An 18,958-nucleotide genomic window follows, 5' to 3' on the forward strand; every position below is an offset into this window, starting at 1 on the left:
GAGGAGATGGATGCTGACACATTCAGTTGCTCTGTTTTAGTAATGTTCGATGGCTTTTAAGGGATAAAAAAGCCAAAAAGAACGTTTGTACTGAGGAATGAGATATTTCTTTTAAAGGAGAAAAGTCACTCTCTAGGTGACTGTGTCAACAACGGAATTTTTTTTTACTGAAAATCGCTTTCCTCACTGACTTTTTTGAGAAAGTAAATATTCTTAGCATTTTATTTCAAGGTAATTAGGCAATGTTGGAACGAAAAAGTGAAGGTGTTCATAAAGGAATTAGACCCGTGGTAAAACCGAATGGAAAGCGACATGCTAGATATGTTCCCTAATCTAGTGTCACTGTTACAGGACACAGATAATCCGATACTTTCAATGTAGATAAAAGCCTGTCTTCTTCAGTATCTTGCAACACTTCGAAAAATATGGCGATTTTGATAAATTTAATTTGATGAAAAATCCGTTCGAAACTGCTCCTGGAGTATCAAGTGTAAATACACTCCTGGAAATGGAAAAAAGAACACATTGACACCGGTGTGTCAGACCCACCATACTTGCTCCGGACACTGCGAGAGGGCTGTACAAGCAATGATCACACGCACGGCACAGCGGACACACCAGGAACCGCGGTGTTGGCCGTCGAATGGCACTAGATGCGCAGCATTTGTGCACCTCCGCCGTCAGTGTCAGCCAGTTTGCCGTGGCATACGGAGCTCCATCGCAGTCTTTAACACTGGTAGCATGCCGCGACAGAGTGGACGTGAACCGTATGTGCAGTTGACGGACTTTGAGCGAGGGCGTATAGTGGGCATGCAGGAGGCCGGGTGGACGTACCGCCGAATTGCTCAACACGTGGGGCGTGAGGTCTCCACAGTACATCGATGTTGTCGCCAGTGGTCGGCGGAAGGTGCACGTGCCCGTCGACCTGGGACCGGACCGCAGCGACGCACGGATGCACGCCAAGACCGTAGGATCCTACACAGTGCCGTAGGGGACCGCACCGCCACTTCCCAGCAAATTAGGGACACTGTTGCTCCTGGGGTATCGGCGAGGACCATTCGCAACCGTCTCCATGAAGCTGGGCTACGGTCCCGCACACCGTTAGGCCGTCTTCCGCTCACGCCCCAACATCGTGCAGCCCGCCTCCAGTGGTGTCGCGACAGGCGTGAATGGAGGGACGAATGGAGACGTGTCGTCTTCAGCGATGAGAGTCGCTTCTGCCTTGGTGCCAATGATGGTCGTATGCGTGTTTGGCGCCGTGCAGGTGAGCGCCACAATCAGGACTGCATACGACCGAGGCACACAGGGCCAACACCCGGCATCATGGTGTGGGGAGCGATCTCCTACACTGGCCGTACACCACTGGTGATCGTCGAGGGGACACTGAATAGTGCACGGTACATCCAAACCGTCATCGAACCCATCGTTCTGCCATTCCTAGACCGGCAAGGGAACTTGCTGTTCCAACAGGACAATGCACGTCCGCATGTATCCCGTGCCACCCAACGTGCTCTAGAAGGTGTAAGTCAACTACCCTGGCCAGCAAGATCTCCGGATCTGTCCCCCATTGAGCATGTTTGGGACTGGATGAAGCGTCGTCTCACGCGGTCTGCACGTCCAGCACGAACGCTGGTCCAACTGAGGCGCCAGGTGGAAATGGAATGGCAAGCCGTTCCACAGGACTACATCCAGCATCTCTACGATCGTCTCCATGGGAGAATAGCAGCCTGCATTGCTGCGAAAGGTGGATATACACTGTACTAGTGCCGACATTGTGCATGCTCTGTTGCCTGTGTCTATGTGCCTGTGGTTCTGTCAGTGTGATCATGTGATGTATCTGACCCCAGGAATGTGTCAATAACGTTTCCCCTTCCTGGGACAATTTCCAGGAGTGTATAAAAGAGCAGGAACAACTCATTGATTTCTCTTGTGATACTTCACTGAAGAATAAATTTAATGAAGTGTCTCTGTTGGGGTTTGGGACACATATCAGCAAGGAATTCCCAACGCTGAACGAAAATGCAATGTAGAGCCTGATTCCTTGCAACAACAAACTTAGGCGAGGCTGGCTTTTCTGCTTTGGGAGTCGAACTAACATTCAAGGCTAAATGTTAGCAAAGAACTTCGAATTTCTGCTCTTACATCCGTCTTGAGAAATTTTTTCTCAAAAGCAGGCTCATCCGTCACACTGAACTTCGTAATTTAAATTTTTATGCTATTGAAATCCTTGTTTTCTGAATTATAAATATTGTTCATTTCAAAGTTTTTAAGTAAATGATTGCGACAAACAGTTCGTTCTGTACTATCGTTATAAAAATTCATGTAGTTTGGTTTCTGTTGTGTGTAATCCTTCTAAACTGAATTAGTTAAGACACCGAATGAGGCAAATAAAATACAAAAAATGCTTAATTTTTATTAATAAAATAGACTGGGGTGGGGGGGGGGGGGGGAGGGCTGGCACAATTTTAATCGTGATAGGGAGCTCGGATGAGAAAAGTTTGAGAACTACTGTCGCAGGCAACGGAAAAGCTATAAACACGACTGATACCTTTACTCCCTTTTGAAAATGTGATTCAATGTCACTTTAGGACCTAGCATCCTTTTGCCACAATTCTTTACATTAATTTGATGCGTTTTGTTGTTGTTACGGATTGTTCTCGTATGAAGTGGCTGTTCGTACCTGTAAAGGAATCATGACGATCAGCAAAACGTATGCAGCGACGATAACAGCTAGCGGCCGGGTGTCCTCGCAGGATTGCAGGAAGTCCTGCAAGGGCAGGACGGAGTCGACATCGAGGTCATGCTGGCGCAGCACGTCGGCCAGTGTCTGGTGGTAGAGCTCCAGCAGCCTGCGGCCGTGCGCTTGCCGCAGGTCTCGCATGGAACTGAGGTGCAGGAAGCTGAGCACGTCATACGCCGGTGGCGCCAGTTTGGCCGTCTGGAAGTCCACCAGCCGCACCGACAGCCCGCGCTGTGCATCCTCTGCAAACAGCATGTTGTTCGGCCACAGGTCTTTGTGGCAGACCACGTTGCGGTACCTGCACGGCAAAGGGAGACTGGTAAGTGAGTAATGTATGGACGATACTGTGCCCAATCACAATGACTGCCTGCGGCTACTGTGATTAACGTGTGATCGTTTAGGGACACCTCTCCAAGTTAAAAGAAAGAAGAAGATTTCACTATAATTTCTAACATTTTAGTAGTATAGCCTACAGGGCTTGTTACTGGCCCATTTTGTTTACATTTGCGACGAAGCCACGCCCCGTATGATGTCATCACATGATAAGCCCCACTCCTCCCCCTCGCTCCTTCCTCTTCAGCCAGTCACAGTGTAGTATTAAAATGAGGCACCCCAATCAGAATGTAGTTTAAAGAAATACATAAAATAAACTTAAAAAGTTCTCCTTGCACATGATATCTCTCTCACAATGTCTCGGTGCAATTGCTTTGAATAAATGTGATCACTTAGGGACATCTGTCCAAATTAAAACGAGAAACAAGATTTCGTTGTAATTGCTAACGTTTTAGTAGTTCAGCCTACCGGGATTTCTGCATACTTTGTTGACATTAGATGTTCTGGCCCATTTTGTTTACATTTGCGACAAAGTCATGCCCCCTGTGATGTCGTCACGTGACACGTCCCGCCCTTCCTCCTTGCACTCTTCTCTCCAGCCAATCACAGTGTAGTATTAAAATAAGGCAACCCAATCAGAATGTAGTTCATAGAAATACGTAAAATAAATCTTAAAAAGTACTCCTTGCACATGGCATCTCTCTTACGAAGTAATCCACTTATGTTTAGGATGCTCTATTTCCTTCTGCACACACACACACACACACACACACACACACACACACACACACACACACACACACATAAATGCATCTATTTATTCAAAAATTATGTAAACGTGTAGAAGGGTGTAACATGAAATATATTGTAGTACTTTACAGGACCCTCAAAAGTATGCGAACACAGTGATTTTTTTCGCATCACATTCAAAATACTTTAATCAAAAAACTCTGCAAAGGGGTTTAATTTGCAGTATTTTTGTCCAAGCTCAAAAGTGCCCGAAAGCTCTCAATACTTTTCGCCGTATTCGTAACTAGACTGACGGGAAAATATCGTAATACCAAGTACTAGTTAATCTAGAGTAATGGAATTTTGGGAATACATTTGTTTGGATAACATATTTAAGTGATTAACACTGCAAGATCACAGGTTAATGTAAGTGAGAGATAAGACAATTAACCTGTGAAATGCTGGCACATTAATAACCGGTGTAACGGCCAGAATGTTAATTGCAAACATGCAAACCTGCATGCATGGTGTTGTACAGGGGTCTCATGCGAGTTTGTGGGAAGGAGTTCCGTGCGTGTCGCACTTGGGAGTCAGAGGAATACAGGGACGGTTAGTGCTGGTTGTGGATAACGCTGAAGTTGTCGTCCGATGATGTCCCATATGTGCTCCACTGGAGACAGATCTGGTGATCGAGCAGGCCAAGGCAACATGCGGACACTCTGTAGAGCATGTTGTATTATAACATAAGTATGTGGGAGAGTGTTATCCTGTTGGAAAACACTCCCTGGAATGCAGCTCAACATGTCGAATCACCAGACTGGCGTACAAATTTGCAGTCAGAGTACGTGGGATAACCAAAGGAGTGCTCCTGCTGACACACAAAATCGCACTCCATACCATAATTCCAGGTGTAGATGCAATGCATCTAATAATATACAGACAGGTTGGTTGCATGCCCTCAACTGGTCTCTTTTTAAGCAACATACGGCCATCAGTGGTATCAAGACAGAAGCAGCTTTCATCAAAAAACACAACAGACCTCCACCTTTCCCTCCAATCAGCTCTCACATGACGCCACTGAAGTCGCTATTGGTGATGGTCTGGGGTCAGTGGAACGCACGCTACGGATCGTCGTATTGGCTCTGAGCTACCCTTGAAATAACCGATTTGTAACAGTTCTTTGTATCACTAAGGTGCCAACTGCTGTTCAGACTGCTGCTGCAGATGGAGTGCAAAACACCAGAGCCATGTACCGAACACGATGGTCTTCCCTCTCGGTAATACCACTTGCGACCGTACATTCTCGTGACCGCAGCTGCCAGCGTCCTGCACAGTGCCTACAATCCTGCCAAGTCTTTCTGCTGTATCACAGAAGAACGGCTTCTCGTAATCCTGTTACACGATCTCCTTCAAGCTCAGTGAGGTATTGATAATGGCGTCTTCGTCGGCTTAAAGGCGTTGTTGACTAACATCAGCTCACCACGTCCAATCTCAAACGTAGCAAACGCTCACGACCGTTACAGTGTATTCATAAAGCAAACCTGATTCACATCCTCATAGTGACGCTACTACCGCCACTTTCACGCAACTGACACGAAATTTTAATAGATATTATCTTTCAGATGTAGAAAACGCTTACCAACTTTTAATGTCACATGTCTCCTTCTTGGAGTGGTGATCTTTTTCTGTCAGTGTATTTATCCTAAAACTTACGTAAAAGACCACTTGGGTACAAATGAAGCCTTAAATGAATTATTTTCCACATCTAAAATTTTGTCAGGTGCCACAAGGCAGGGAGGCAGTCGTAGGTAAGCCTAAACTGACTGGGCATTTTGCTTTTACCTACAATTTTTGTCTTTCTGTGACATCCAGTTGGCATAATGTGATGTGCACACCACATTGTAAAACACACATGGGCACTACAACTTGAAGCACACTTATTGGCGAAAGTAAACAATGTTATTCCCACCTCAAAAACTTGTCTGACACCAAAGTCAGTCAAAAATTATAGTCACCTTAAATTATTTTACACATGTATGATGCTTATCGGACAATGGCGTTTCCACAGTGGTCACACTGGTTCCTGGGAGATCACCAAAGTTAAGAACTGTCGGGCTTGGCTAGCACTTGGATGGGTCAACGTCCTGGTCTGCCAAGTACTGTTCCAAGCGAGATGCACTCAGCCCCTGTGAGGCCAATTGAGGAGCTACTTGATTGAGAAGTAGCGGCACCGGCCGCGGAAACTGACGACGACCGGAAGAGCGGTGTGCTGACCACATGACCCTCCGAACCCTGTGATGGTTAAGGACTGTGAATGGCATGGCGGCCAATTGGTACTGTTGGACCTTCATGGCCTGTTCAGACGGTGTTTGTTTTCTTATGATGCTTATCAGGTGTCACACTGTTCTTTCCATGAGTATGTCAGCATCACAAAAAAGTGTAATACTTTTGTCACGTATTTTATTACAATGCTACTTTACACATGCACACAACGCACATATTCATCAAATCAGTATCCATAACACGACTGTGAACTCCAAAGTAAGTACCGACATGCTGTTTTCACGTCCAAACACATGTGACATGGTAACTGTACATGTAAACGTCTTACGGAATATCAGAACTAGTGTAACAAATATTCTCCATAAATAGTTAGAAACCAACATTTGCTTATGGAATGTAATTAACAAATTAGTAATACACAGTTTCTGAAGATGAGTTTATCTTTAAATACTATTCTGCAAAATTTCAAAACACGAAATAAAGTCAACTACTGCTTTATGTTCCAGTTGATTGTCCTCATCAACAGAAAGCTGAACTGCTAAACGCTCATAATTCGATTAACGAATTATAGTGCAAAGCATAACAGATCAATAATTAATTATTTTCCACATCTATGATATTCACCACAATGTTAAGTCAAACCTTCAATTGTCTGCAAAAATGTGTCATTGATTCAAAAAAAGCTCATACATCATGTAGCACAATGTTATTTTCTACATACACACACATCCCTCAAACTGGTGCCTAAAAAATCTCTGCAGATTCTCCAATTAAGTGCTGCAACGCTGTTTACATGACTAAACACGTGGTAAACAGACAGATGACATTAAAAGTCAGGCCTAATGATCGATATTGTAATAGTAACATGATGAGGCTTACAACTAGAGAAAATACGTACATGTTGCAACACTAGGAAAACTCACAAACAAAGAGATATTCTGAATGCAATTAATTAGGTCTACTCTTGGTGTAAGTCACAATACATCCTCAAATTCTATGATGCTTATCAAGTGTTACAATGCTACCACTTTGTCTAAAATACAAAAAGCATGTTGTCATTTAAAGCTGAGAAAATGTTATACAAATTACTGACATCCAACCTTTCTTACTAGCGTTTCACCACCATTTTAGCGGAGAAGAAGATTAAATATCACTTGAAATACACACTCGATAATACTGATTGACAATTGTTGACTTCTATTACCGATAATAGTGCCTGTACGCGAGACAGTGTAAGATGACACCTGACATCCAGCATTTCTGTTGCCAGCTCTCAACTGTAAATGGCTGTAGGTGAAAACATAGCCGTCTATTGAACTGTGACAACATTGCGGCGTTGCTATAAAGTCGTTTACAAAATCGCATTACGTGATCGGTTAATGTAGGCACGTGAAGCTGCCATGCCCAGTTCACTGCAGCTGTCAGAGACCAACCAGCACTGACTTAACAACAGTCGAGGCTAAGCACCAAACGAACTGCTTTTATATTTACCAATCGGAAGTGCAGTCCCAAGGCACTCTAAAACGTTGGCAGAGTGTATCTGCTGTAATTAGCTAATAAATAACACCTGCTTGTAATAAAAACACGTGACATAAAACACCACACACACACACACACACACACACACACACACACACACACACACACACACATATATATATACGAGGGTTATTCCAAAAGTAAGGTCCGATCGGTCGCGAAATGGAAACGACTATGAAAATCCGATAAAGCTTTGCACAGATGTGTTGGGTAGTGTCTCTAGTATAACCCCAGTTAGCATCACGTCGCTCTTCTCATTTCTGAGCTCGCAGTGAGTGCGTAAAGATGTCTAGAAAATAGTGTCTGCCGCCAAGTACGAGGGCCTGGTGAGAAATTTCGCCTGAAGCTATGCAGCCAACATTACATAACTGTCGTGCTGTTTCGTCTTCACGACAATTCTCAGCCGCATTCTGCAGGGGCAATGAAGATGCTCCTGCATCGTTTTCAAATGGAAATGTTAGATTACCCACAATACAGTCCGCAATTGTCTCCCCCTGAGTTTCATCTCTGGTCACATGAATCGCTGTCTTTGAAGACAACATTTTGACACAGACAACGAGGTGTAGGCCAGCGTGGAGAATTGGCGGAAAGCACTGGCGGCTGCCTTCTATGATGAGGCTATTGAAAAGTTGGTACAACGCTATGACAAAAATCTAAGTCAGAACGGCGACTACGTAGAGAAGTAGCTGAAAGGTGTAGCTAATTGTTACAAGTAAAACATTTCTGATGTTCACTGTGGTTTCAATTTGGCAATCAATCGGACCTTACTTTTGGAATAACCCTCGTATATATATATATATATATATATATATATATATATATATATATATATATATATATATATATCCAAACTTCGTTTAAGAAAGGAAGGAAGAAGGTGTTATTATTACGATTTATCACTTCAACTGGACAACTTTTCCAATGTTTACACGCAACATGAAGAAAGATAGTGACAGAGACGTTATATCTCCAACGAGGGTGACAGAGTCCATATCTCGAAAGCAATATTATTTGTCATGTATCAAGCACAAAAAACATATGTAGGTTGCACATAAATGTAAAACTGTTAGATTTTGAGCACAAAACGCACTCTGCAGGCACGACGGACCTCCATAATAAATATCTTCAAATCTATATAGTCTGTATTATTTATTAAAATTTTCACAGATTGCCTATTGACACTAATGATAAAAACTTTTAGATTATGTAGCACTTGTTGACAATGCAAATTCTTTTGCTATACGACACAAGCACTATCGACCTTAAAACTCACTATTTCGATTGCCACGTTGTGTGTATAACTTATTAACATACACACAGTTCACTTATTGATACTAATCAAACAAATTATAGGGTTGTAAATAACGGTAGTTTGATCTCAGTGCTACACATTAAATTTATCTAAATACACAAAAACTGGCTGCAGACTCGGTCGTTTCCGTTACGGGGACCCTTACCTCAGAATAGTTCGTAACGTCGTCACGGAATCACCTTGTATATACATACATTTACAGACGTCGGCTCCTATAACATTGACGCTCTGTAGCGTCGTTGGATGACGTTTCCGGACATGAGTTCCTATTCAAAATGTTATGTGCTCACTACCTTCTACAAGTCCTAGAAGTTTGTAATGGGAATCTCCGGACACCTAGTATCAGTGATGAGAGCACGAGACAAGTACTGGGCGAGTAGCAACGACAGGGGCTAAGCGGCGCTGTAATCGGGGGTGCAGTGCAGTAACTGAAGAAAATTGTAAGGTAATAACTAACAGAATAAGAAACAAATGTAAACTACCGTAGAGAAAAAATGTACACAGTCGTAGTGCAGGATATATAAGATCAAAAACTGCGTTTGGAGGCATAAACAGAAAGGCTCATAGGCGCAAGCGTAGTACAATAAAAGTGAAATTCGTAAATCAATAACAACTGAAAATCTTGATAACAAATATAAAACTAAAATAAAAGAATGAGAATACAAATAAAGTACAATAAAATATATATGATAAATAGCTGTGGCCCTGGTTGTAAAGAAGAAAGGGAACAAAGAAGTCATAAAACCTTTAAAAATGGGATACATGGAATCATAGAAAACTTGATCTTTACTGGTCAGCTGTTCATTAAGCAACAAATCCTTCGTAATGTGCAAACGTTTATCGACTTCCCACTCTTCAAGAAGGTTCAGTCTCTTCCCTTTGGGAGCGTGTTGTAAAACCATTAGGTTTCCAAGCGTGAGTGATTGTTTCCCACTGGATCTGACATGTTGTGCAAAGGCGGAATAATGTTTATCCTGCCATTTCCTTGTAAGTAGATGTTCCTGAAACCCATACCCTTCCAGTCTGGTCAATGTAAGCTGCTTGAAAATCACAGGTCTCAAGTTTACGTACGCCAGATGCATCATATTTATCTTTTCAGGGATGCTCATTGTAAATATACGGATATTGGATTTTGCTATAACTGGTGAACACTATTCTTACATTTTGACCCCCAAAATTTTAGTTACATCATAAGACAAATTACTTAAAAATAGAACTTCCCAAACTTGAGGTTCTGAGATACAAGGCTAAGAGTAGTTTCTTCTTAACCTGGCAATGTTTTTTTCATATATAATTTGGCAATTTAGGATGGGCTGTAGACATAATTAAAAACGACATATTGAAGATTTTCCAATTCCTTTGCAGTGGATTCTGCGGTAAGAGGCATTTCTGTGATAAGATGTGTCACAGATCTTAGTAACACATCTTGTACTTATGAGGATGACATGACGTGGCAGTATAGCTGAGTCGTTTGTAGAACGCTTACGGTGAATGTCTAATCTGATGACATTATTAGCGGGGAAAAGTTGCAGATCGAGGGAGCTGAGAATACCTTTGCTACGCGTAACTTCGTGTGTAAAGGTCATTTTATTTCGCAGGCTGTTAAACTCTTGCCCCAGAAGAGTGATGTCAGATTCTTAGCCGTCGGAAACTATGATTATGCCACCCACATATCGCCTATAAGAGCGACTTTTTTTCAGATAGTTGAGGTCCAGGAAAAATAATTGCGTTCCCGCCGCCTCTCAGGGGGTACAGTAGGTAGGTGAGGTAGGGTTCCGCGTTGTGGGTCCAGGCGGGCCAACGTTTGTCCCAAAGACTTTGAAACACGATTTATATCATACACTCGTGTTCAGAAAAAAAACAGAACACCTTCAACAAGTAATGATAGGACGTTCATATTCACAGGAAATGTACATGAGTATGTTCTACACAAATAATTGGCAGTTGAAGCATGTCGGGCAGCGGGATCATGGTCAACATCGATATCGTGGCGCAACACCAACTACCGGTAAAATGTGCCTGGGGCTCTCGTTGTCGCTGTAAACCGGAGGTAATGGATTATTGTGACTTGAGCAGACGTGCAGGATGCCTCGTACACGAATGTACGAACCACATCGTCCAATCAGTGAGTCTGGAAAAGGGCGCATTACTGGCATGAGAGAATATGATGCGTCCATCAGGGAAATTTCTGCTCGCGTGGGAAGAAATGTTTGGGCGCTGCAACGGGTGTGTGCAGGATGGTTCGCGGAAGGCCGTAGAACGCGAAGAGATGGGTCAGGCCGCACCATCCAAACCACCTCCCGAGAAAATCCACACCTCATCCGAATGGCATTGCCGGAGAGATCTGAGTCCTCCTCGGCTCTGGAACAATAATGGAATAGTGTAACACATCGTACACTACTAAGAGCGACAGCCCGTCGCCGTAAATTACGGCGCGGGTTACGTCATCCACTTCTGCGCGTACCTTTGACGAATGTGCAGGAACATGCTAGATGGCAATGGTGTATGGAACGACGTCACTGGTGACAGAAAAGGCATCAGACAGTGTTTTTGGATGAATCAAGATTCTGTTTATATGAAAATGATGGTCGCATTTTGGTTCGCAGCAGACAAGGGGAATAGCATCACAATGACTGCGTTTGCACAAGACATACAGCTCCAGCTCTAGGTCTCATGGTGTGGGGTACTATTGGGTACAGTCACAAATTAGAGTTGGTGCATATCCATGGCACTGTAACCAGTATGACCTCCTTGAGTGATATCCCGCGACCCATAATCACACGCTTTTTCCCGACACCCCAGACGACAGTTTTCAGCAAGACAATGCACGGTCACATGTTGCTACCCGAACCATTACCTTCTTGGTGTCATAGGAAGTCAGCCTTTTGCATTGGCCCTCCAGGTCACCAGACTTGTCAACAATCGGAAATGTGTGGGATACGGTGAAACGACAGGTGCGGCGCTATGACCCAACGCCGACTACCACAGATGAACTTTGGAAACAAGTGAGTGCAGCACAGATGGCTATACCACAGGACGCCATTCGCTCCCTGTACGCGTCGATGCGTCCTTGCACGGAACAAGTTATCAGGGCCTACGGGAGACCCTGTGCCTTCTAGGCATCAGGAGACATGCTGAACCGAGGTGACTGAAATGGTAATCACTTCTGCAGAACATTCTAATGTACATGTCATGTGATTATGAACGTTCTACCTCCAGTCGTTCAAGATGTTCAGTTCTTTTCTGAATGTGAGTGTAAATTGAAGTCTCCTGCCGCTTTTTTCCGTCTGTAAATGAATACTAATTCGAAGAACTACTGTAGGAACTTTAATACGGTTTTCACGAATAGAGAGACTGATTCACGAGGGAGGCTGGTGTGTATGATTTATTACCACTACGCCAGACAAGTTGTCCAATTGGAAATACTTAGTGCTAGCAGTGAGAAGCCGGGGCGGGATGCTAGTTATTCTGTCATACCGTGCATCCTATCTATTACCCTTTTCGTAGACGGAAGCGACATGTGCCCTCTTGCAGTCACACGAGGTTATTCGTTGCGCGATCCATTGTTAATAGATATGAGCTATAACTAGAGCTGTGCACTACCAAAACTGTTGTTCAATGGTTTTGGTACACTACATAAATGACGTAGTTAGTGGTACTGTTACCAGTAGTATTGGTAGCACTGGTAGAAAAAGATAAATGAATGTGTAAGAGAGAAACTGGGAGCCGACGACTTCTCTTTGAGTCATGTTTGTTTGGTTTTTGTTTTGCGCATAAATGGAATCATTCAGTGTTAGTCCATTGTGTATTTTATATCATTACAGAGTATAAATTGCATTTTTAATTAATGAAAATAAGTTGATCGCGTAACTTTTACGTTTTTATGTAACCAAAGCAATTACTTTCGATGTATGTACAATTTCCATGCACAAACGTAATATATATAATTACTGTTGTATTTTGTATTCAGTAGATCAAAGGCAGAAGTCTCTATTTGTTACTGATAAATACGCAAGCTCTTTATGAATATCTTTTACAAAAGTTCGACGAAGTAATGTTTGATATACTTTTGTTCTGCGTCCTTTTTATTTTCGATTTTTCTGAGGTAATTGCATTTTCTAGTTCTATTTCATAAACCTGTAATCTTTTCTTTATGTTTACTACAACATCCGTCTGTTTCACGCTACAGATCTATAATTTTCGAATGGAACCTGAATTAAACAGTGACAAGTTCAGTTTAGTCAACGGACTTGCCGCAGCGGTAACACCGGTTCCCGTCAGATGACCGAAGTTAAGCGCTGTCGGGCTGGGCTAGCACTGGGATGGGTGACCATCTGGTCTGCCGAGCGCTGTTGGCACGTGTGGTGCTCTCAGCACTTGTGAGGCACACTAAGGAGCAACTTGACTGAGAAGTAGCTGCTCCGGTCTAGTAAACTGACATACAGCCGGAAGAGCGGTGTGCTGACCACATGCCCCTCGATATCCACATCCAGTGACGCCTGTGAGCTGAGGATGACACGGCGGCTGGTCGGTACCGTTGGGCTTTCCAAGGCCTGTTCGGACGGAGTTTAGTTAGGTTTTAAGTTCAGTTTTACTATAAATACTGTTTATTTTTAAGTAACAGACGGGAGGATAAATAAGTAGAACAAAAATGTTCTATAGATCATGCAGTTCTTTATACATAGTTTCTAGACGGTTTACCGCTTCTGGTTTTTAGGGGTGCTTAATAAGACACTGATCGCATATTTAAAGAAAGAGATTATTATGAGGTAACGCCTGGTACGCAACACACATAACATACAGGTAACGCGCTTACAGCCTCCACTGACCAAAGGTATCAGGAAAACTACCGTAGTCTATGCTTAATTATGATAGATAGCCTACGGTACTTCTACAATTTTAGCTACGAGAGAAGCTAATTCTATTGTGTTTTCAGTAAAAAGTATAACTCGATATAATTGTGCCTTGTTCACTTTAAGTACTGTTAACTGTTTTCAATACCGGAGGTGCTAAGATCGATTCTGTTCATTTGAAAGTCTGTGTGGCGTTCCAGGATGGCGACGGTGGTATACTCTAGCGTGGATACATTTTTAATCGCGGAATTTAGAATTTCTGCTGTCTTCTTGATGTACACTCCTGGAAATGGAAAAAAGAACACATTGACACCGGTGTGTCAGACCCACCATACTTGCTCCGGACACTGCGAGAGGGCTGTACAAGCAATGATCACACGCACGGCACAGCGGACACACTAGGAACCGCGGTGTTGGCCGTCGAATGGCGCTAGCTGCGCAGCATTTGTGCACCGCCGCCGTCAGTGTCAGCCAGTTTGCCGTGGCATACGGAGCTCCATCGCAGTCTTTAACACTGGTAGCATGCCGCGACAGCGTGGACGTGAACCGTATGTGCAGTTGACGGACTTTGAGCGAGGGCGTATAGTGGGCATGCGGGAGGCCGGGTGGACGTACCGCCGAATTGCTCAACACGTGGGGCGTGAGGTCTCCACAGTACATCGATGTTGTCGCCAGTGGTCGGCGGAAGGTGCACGTGCCCGTCGACCTGGGACCGGATCGCAGCGACGCACGGATGCACGCCAAGACCGTAGGATCCTACGCAGTGCCGTAGGGGACCGCACCGCCACTTCCCAGCAAATTAGGGACACTGTTGCTCCTGGGGTATCGGCGAGGACCATTCGCAACCGTCTCCATGAAGCTGGGCTACGGTCCCGCACACCGTTAGGCCGTCTTCCGCTCACGCCCCAACATCGTGCAGCCCGCCTCCAGTGGTGTCGCGACAGGCGTGAATGGAGGGACGAATGGAGACGTGTCGTCTTCAGCGATGAGAGTCGCTTCTGCCTTGGTGCCAATGATGGTCGTATGCGTGTTTGGCGCCGTGCAGGTGAGCGCCACAATCAGGACTGCATACGACCGAGGCACACAGGGCCAACACCCGGCATCATGGTGTGGGGAGCGATCTCCTACACTGGCCGTACACCACTGGTGATCGTCGAGGGGACACTGAATAGTGCACGGTACATCCAAACCGTCATCGAAGCCATCGTTCTACCATTCCTAGACCGGCAAGGGAACTTGCTGTTCCAACAGGACAATGCACGTCCGCATGTATCCCGTGCCACCCAACATGCTCTAGAAGGTGTAAGTCAACTACCCTGGCCAGCAAGATCTCCGGATCTGTCCCCCATTGAGCATGTTTGGGACTGGATGAAGCGTCGTCTCACGCGGTCTGCACGTCCAGCACGAACGCTGGTCCAACTGAGGCGCCAGGTGGAAATGGCATGGCAAGCCGTTCCACAGGACTACATCCAGCATCTCTACGATCGTCTCCATGGGAGAATAGCAGCCTGCATTGCTGCGAAAGGTGGATATACACTGTACTAGTGCCGACATTGTGCATGCTCTGTAGTCTGTGTCTATGTGCCTGTGGTTCTGTCAGTGTGATCATGTGATGTATCTGACCCCAGGAATGTGTCAATAAAGTTTCCCCTTCCTGGGACAATGAATTCACGGTGTTCTTATTTCAGTTTCCAGGAGTGTATTCCGTTCACTGAATTTATACATGACCGAAACTTCCTAAAATATTCTGAGGAATCTCCCACCAGGCTCTGACTGAAACTTATTATAAACTTCACGTTTGCCCATCCTTACTGATGCATGGGATGCTATTAAGTTTTCTCTGTCAGTATCCCTGAATCTCCATTGCAACGAGACTACGATAGTCTCTGTTTTTACAACATTATTCGATTAGTTAGTATCACTGAACCATCACGTATCTTTGCACTCTTCTGTTACTTTATTCTGAACGTACTGATTCACATTGTGATTTACAACACCTGCAGATGATCATTGTTCCTGTAACAGTATCCAGGTAGCTAATATCTGTCTCATTAATGAGGTTTCTATAGAAGACAGGGTCTGTTTGTAATGCGTAGAGCGCTATCTTGGCATATACAGCACTATCCAGTGAAACTCGAGTCTGATGATGAGAGCAGTAATCTGCTACGTTGTGGTGAGGCGTGAAAGAGAGGCAGCAATTCCTCTGATGTGAACCAATAGAAAAATTAACCGCTAATAATAACCTCTCATAGTTGGGATTATTTTTCTTCTCAGAAAGTTAATATCACTGGATAAGGAACAAAGACGTCTTGAGTACGTTGTAGACAAGAATTTATGGACAGAAATGACAAAGATATATGCATCGGTATTAAAACTGTATATTTCGATATTGTTGCTTCGATTCTTGTTCTGTCACTTACGTACATGTCTAGCTATTCAGTGTAAGTGTCTGCACTGGTGATGATGATGATGATGATGATGATGATGATTAATGGTTTATGGAACTAAACGTCGAGGTTATCAGCGGTTTTGCATGAAACAGGTGGAGACGAGTGCGATGAAAATCTATCAGTAATCACAATAAATATAAAAAATAAGCTGTATAAACAAACAGAAATTTAAAATAAAACACTGGAAAGTTGACATTCACAAAAGACAAAAATAAAATGCAGATAAACCACAGGAGAGTAACGAGACAAGATCAGGGATAAAACACAAGTAAAGGTACGTCGAAAGTGACACAAAAAATTAAATAAATATTTAGAAATAACGGTTCAGTAAGCTACTATGTCTTACATTAAAATCTCACACCTAGTATTATGGGAAGGAATCCTGACATCACACAAAACCTTAAAATTCCAATCACATTCGCCTGATTATCAGTTATAACAGAGGGTAGATCCTATATGTGAACTAGATCTGCCCTAGGGTTACCACGTAAAACATACTGAATTAAAATATGTTACATTGACAGCTGTGATACATATCAGTGACACAATGGTGGGTCCTCGCGGCGGAAGAGAAAACCATGTGTCAATGGCCAATGTCACTTTATGACCCTTGTAATAGCTAATTCTTCAGTCCGTGGTGGTAGCAAAGAGACAAGATCGTACTGAAAGTTTCACTGACCACAGCCTATTACTCCCCACTTCCAACCATAGAACCTCCCCCAACACATGGTATACCGGGTAACGTACGTTGTAACAGCCTGCAGACTGAACAGTGAGAAAGAGGTGGAAGATAGCAAGCCACATTGACAGCCGCTTCAGCCTCGGATCTGAAAAACTCTAAGACCCATAAGAAAATTATTCCATCTTCTTTCCGTTGCAAGAGAAGGAAAGCGTCCTGGACTTCATGCAGCATCGTATCTGCTGGATACTTCTGACGATAGTTAAAGGGGCACTTTGGGGATCTGATCAGATGAAGAATATCTTGCCACGATGCCGTCTGAAGTGCTTCGGTGACTGCGCTGTTCGCAAGAATTAGTTATTTGGAAAATGACTGTTACGTCACACTTAAAGGCACTTTCCTTATAAGGGAGTGATGTTTTGCGGTTAGAAAACATATGCGGCGACGAAAGCAAGTAACATATCCCCAATGCTAGGTGACAAATCGTACGCCGGCTGCCGTGACCGAGCGGTTCTAGGCGCTTCGGTCTGGAACGCGACCGCTACCGTCGCAGGTTCGAATCCTGCCTCGGGCATGGATATGTGTGATGCCCTTAGGTTAGTCATGTTTAAGTAGTTCTAAGTTCTAGGGGACTGATTACCTCAGATGTTAAGTCACATAGTGCTCAGAGCCATTTTTGAACACATCACACTCAGTCACAACAACGTGGCACGATGCAAACATTAATAAAAATAAAAACGCAGAGCAGTAGTCACTCTGTTAATGCAAATTCAGGACAATGTTCATCGAGCCAGATTTCGGCATTTCTGTCCTTACCTTGCTGGAATATCGATCCCTTTAGCGATACGTGAGCGTGATGATAGTACACGCGCTTACAAAGCTGCCATTCACATTACCAGATCAAAATTATCCAGATACCCCTATGCGGAATGGACCGCTAGATGTCACAAAAGACGGATCCGCCAGTATAAAATGAAGTAAGGCGTACTCTGTTGCCAGTGGAGAAGCAGTGACAGGAGAATGGATCTGTTGGGAGAGCTCAGAGGCTTCGAATGTGGATTAGTCACTGCATGTCCGCTGAATGCAGCTCCATAAGCGACGTTTCAATCCCCATAAAGCTGTTGGTAATGTTACTGCGGAGTCGAAAAACAAAGAAACATTCATAACTACACCGAGACCAGGCACACATCATATACTGTGGTCAGGGACCGTCGAGCATTGGATCTCCGCCGCTTCTACAAATCCCTTCAAATCCTGGAACGCCATGCACTCCGCCTCGCCTATCGCATCTGCCTCCCTTCCCCCATGCAGATCCTCTGACCTAATTACTTTCCCACACCTCCTCCTTATCCTTGAACAGATACGGATCCTTTACACCTCCAACAACCTAGATCCCCCTCACCCACTTGTCTCTCCCATCCTTTCCCACCCCCGTCCGCTGCCGCGCCTGTACTCCTGCATCCTACTTGGTCTCCATCTTGCGACACTCCATATCCTTACCCAAGGTGGCTTCCGCCAACTCCCCCTCCATGATGATGCCCACGTCCCCTCCATCTACCCCTCCTGCCAACATTGATCCTCCCCTTCCTTCTCCTGTGTTTTCCTCCAGGGCACCCTCTTTCCCTTCTCTCCCTCCTCACTTCCTCCCTCCCCTCCCCCCTCCTCACCACACCAGGTTTTCACACCCCCCCTACCGTCTCCCCTCCCCTTCCTTCTTCTCTCCCACTGGCATCAACCCCCTCCCCCTCTCCCTCCTACCTTCACCTCTTCCTTCTGGCAGGCCCCCGGCTTTTTTGTGTGCACAGTGTGTCTTCGTGCGCTGGAGATCGTCGTCGCAGTGCTCGTGTTTGTCGTCCCGTCAGTGCATCAGTGTCTCGTCGTCCGAGCTTCTCCGTTCACGTGTGACATTCTGTATTCTCCGTTGTGTGCAGTGTTGAACGTTCTTTTTTTTTCCCAGCAGTGCGTCAGTGAACGACTTCGTTTATTTTACTATGTTTGTCTCCCGTTTTTGTCCTCCATGTATGTTTGTTTTTCTGTATT

At 44.4% G+C, this 18,958-nt stretch overlaps 1 protein-coding gene and 1 pseudogene across 1 annotated transcript in view; one reads left to right on the forward strand and one right to left on the reverse strand.

The window, feature by feature from the left end:
• LOC124777842 overlaps positions 1-18,958 on the reverse strand; it is a 56,276-nt gene that overhangs the window by 17,043 nt on the left and 20,275 nt on the right. Inside the window, exon 2 of the mRNA XM_047253378.1 lies at positions 2,681-3,038. Within this exon, the coding sequence (XP_047109334.1) occupies positions 2,681-3,038 (358 nt within the window). The remainder of the gene's footprint in view (positions 1-2,680; positions 3,039-18,958) is intronic.
• On the forward strand, positions 13,177-13,294 carry LOC124778777 (annotated as a pseudogene).

This window comes from Schistocerca piceifrons, chromosome 2, assembly GCF_021461385.2.
Source record: "Schistocerca piceifrons isolate TAMUIC-IGC-003096 chromosome 2, iqSchPice1.1, whole genome shotgun sequence".
In the NCBI taxonomy this organism is placed as follows: domain Eukaryota; kingdom Metazoa; phylum Arthropoda; class Insecta; order Orthoptera; family Acrididae; genus Schistocerca; species Schistocerca piceifrons.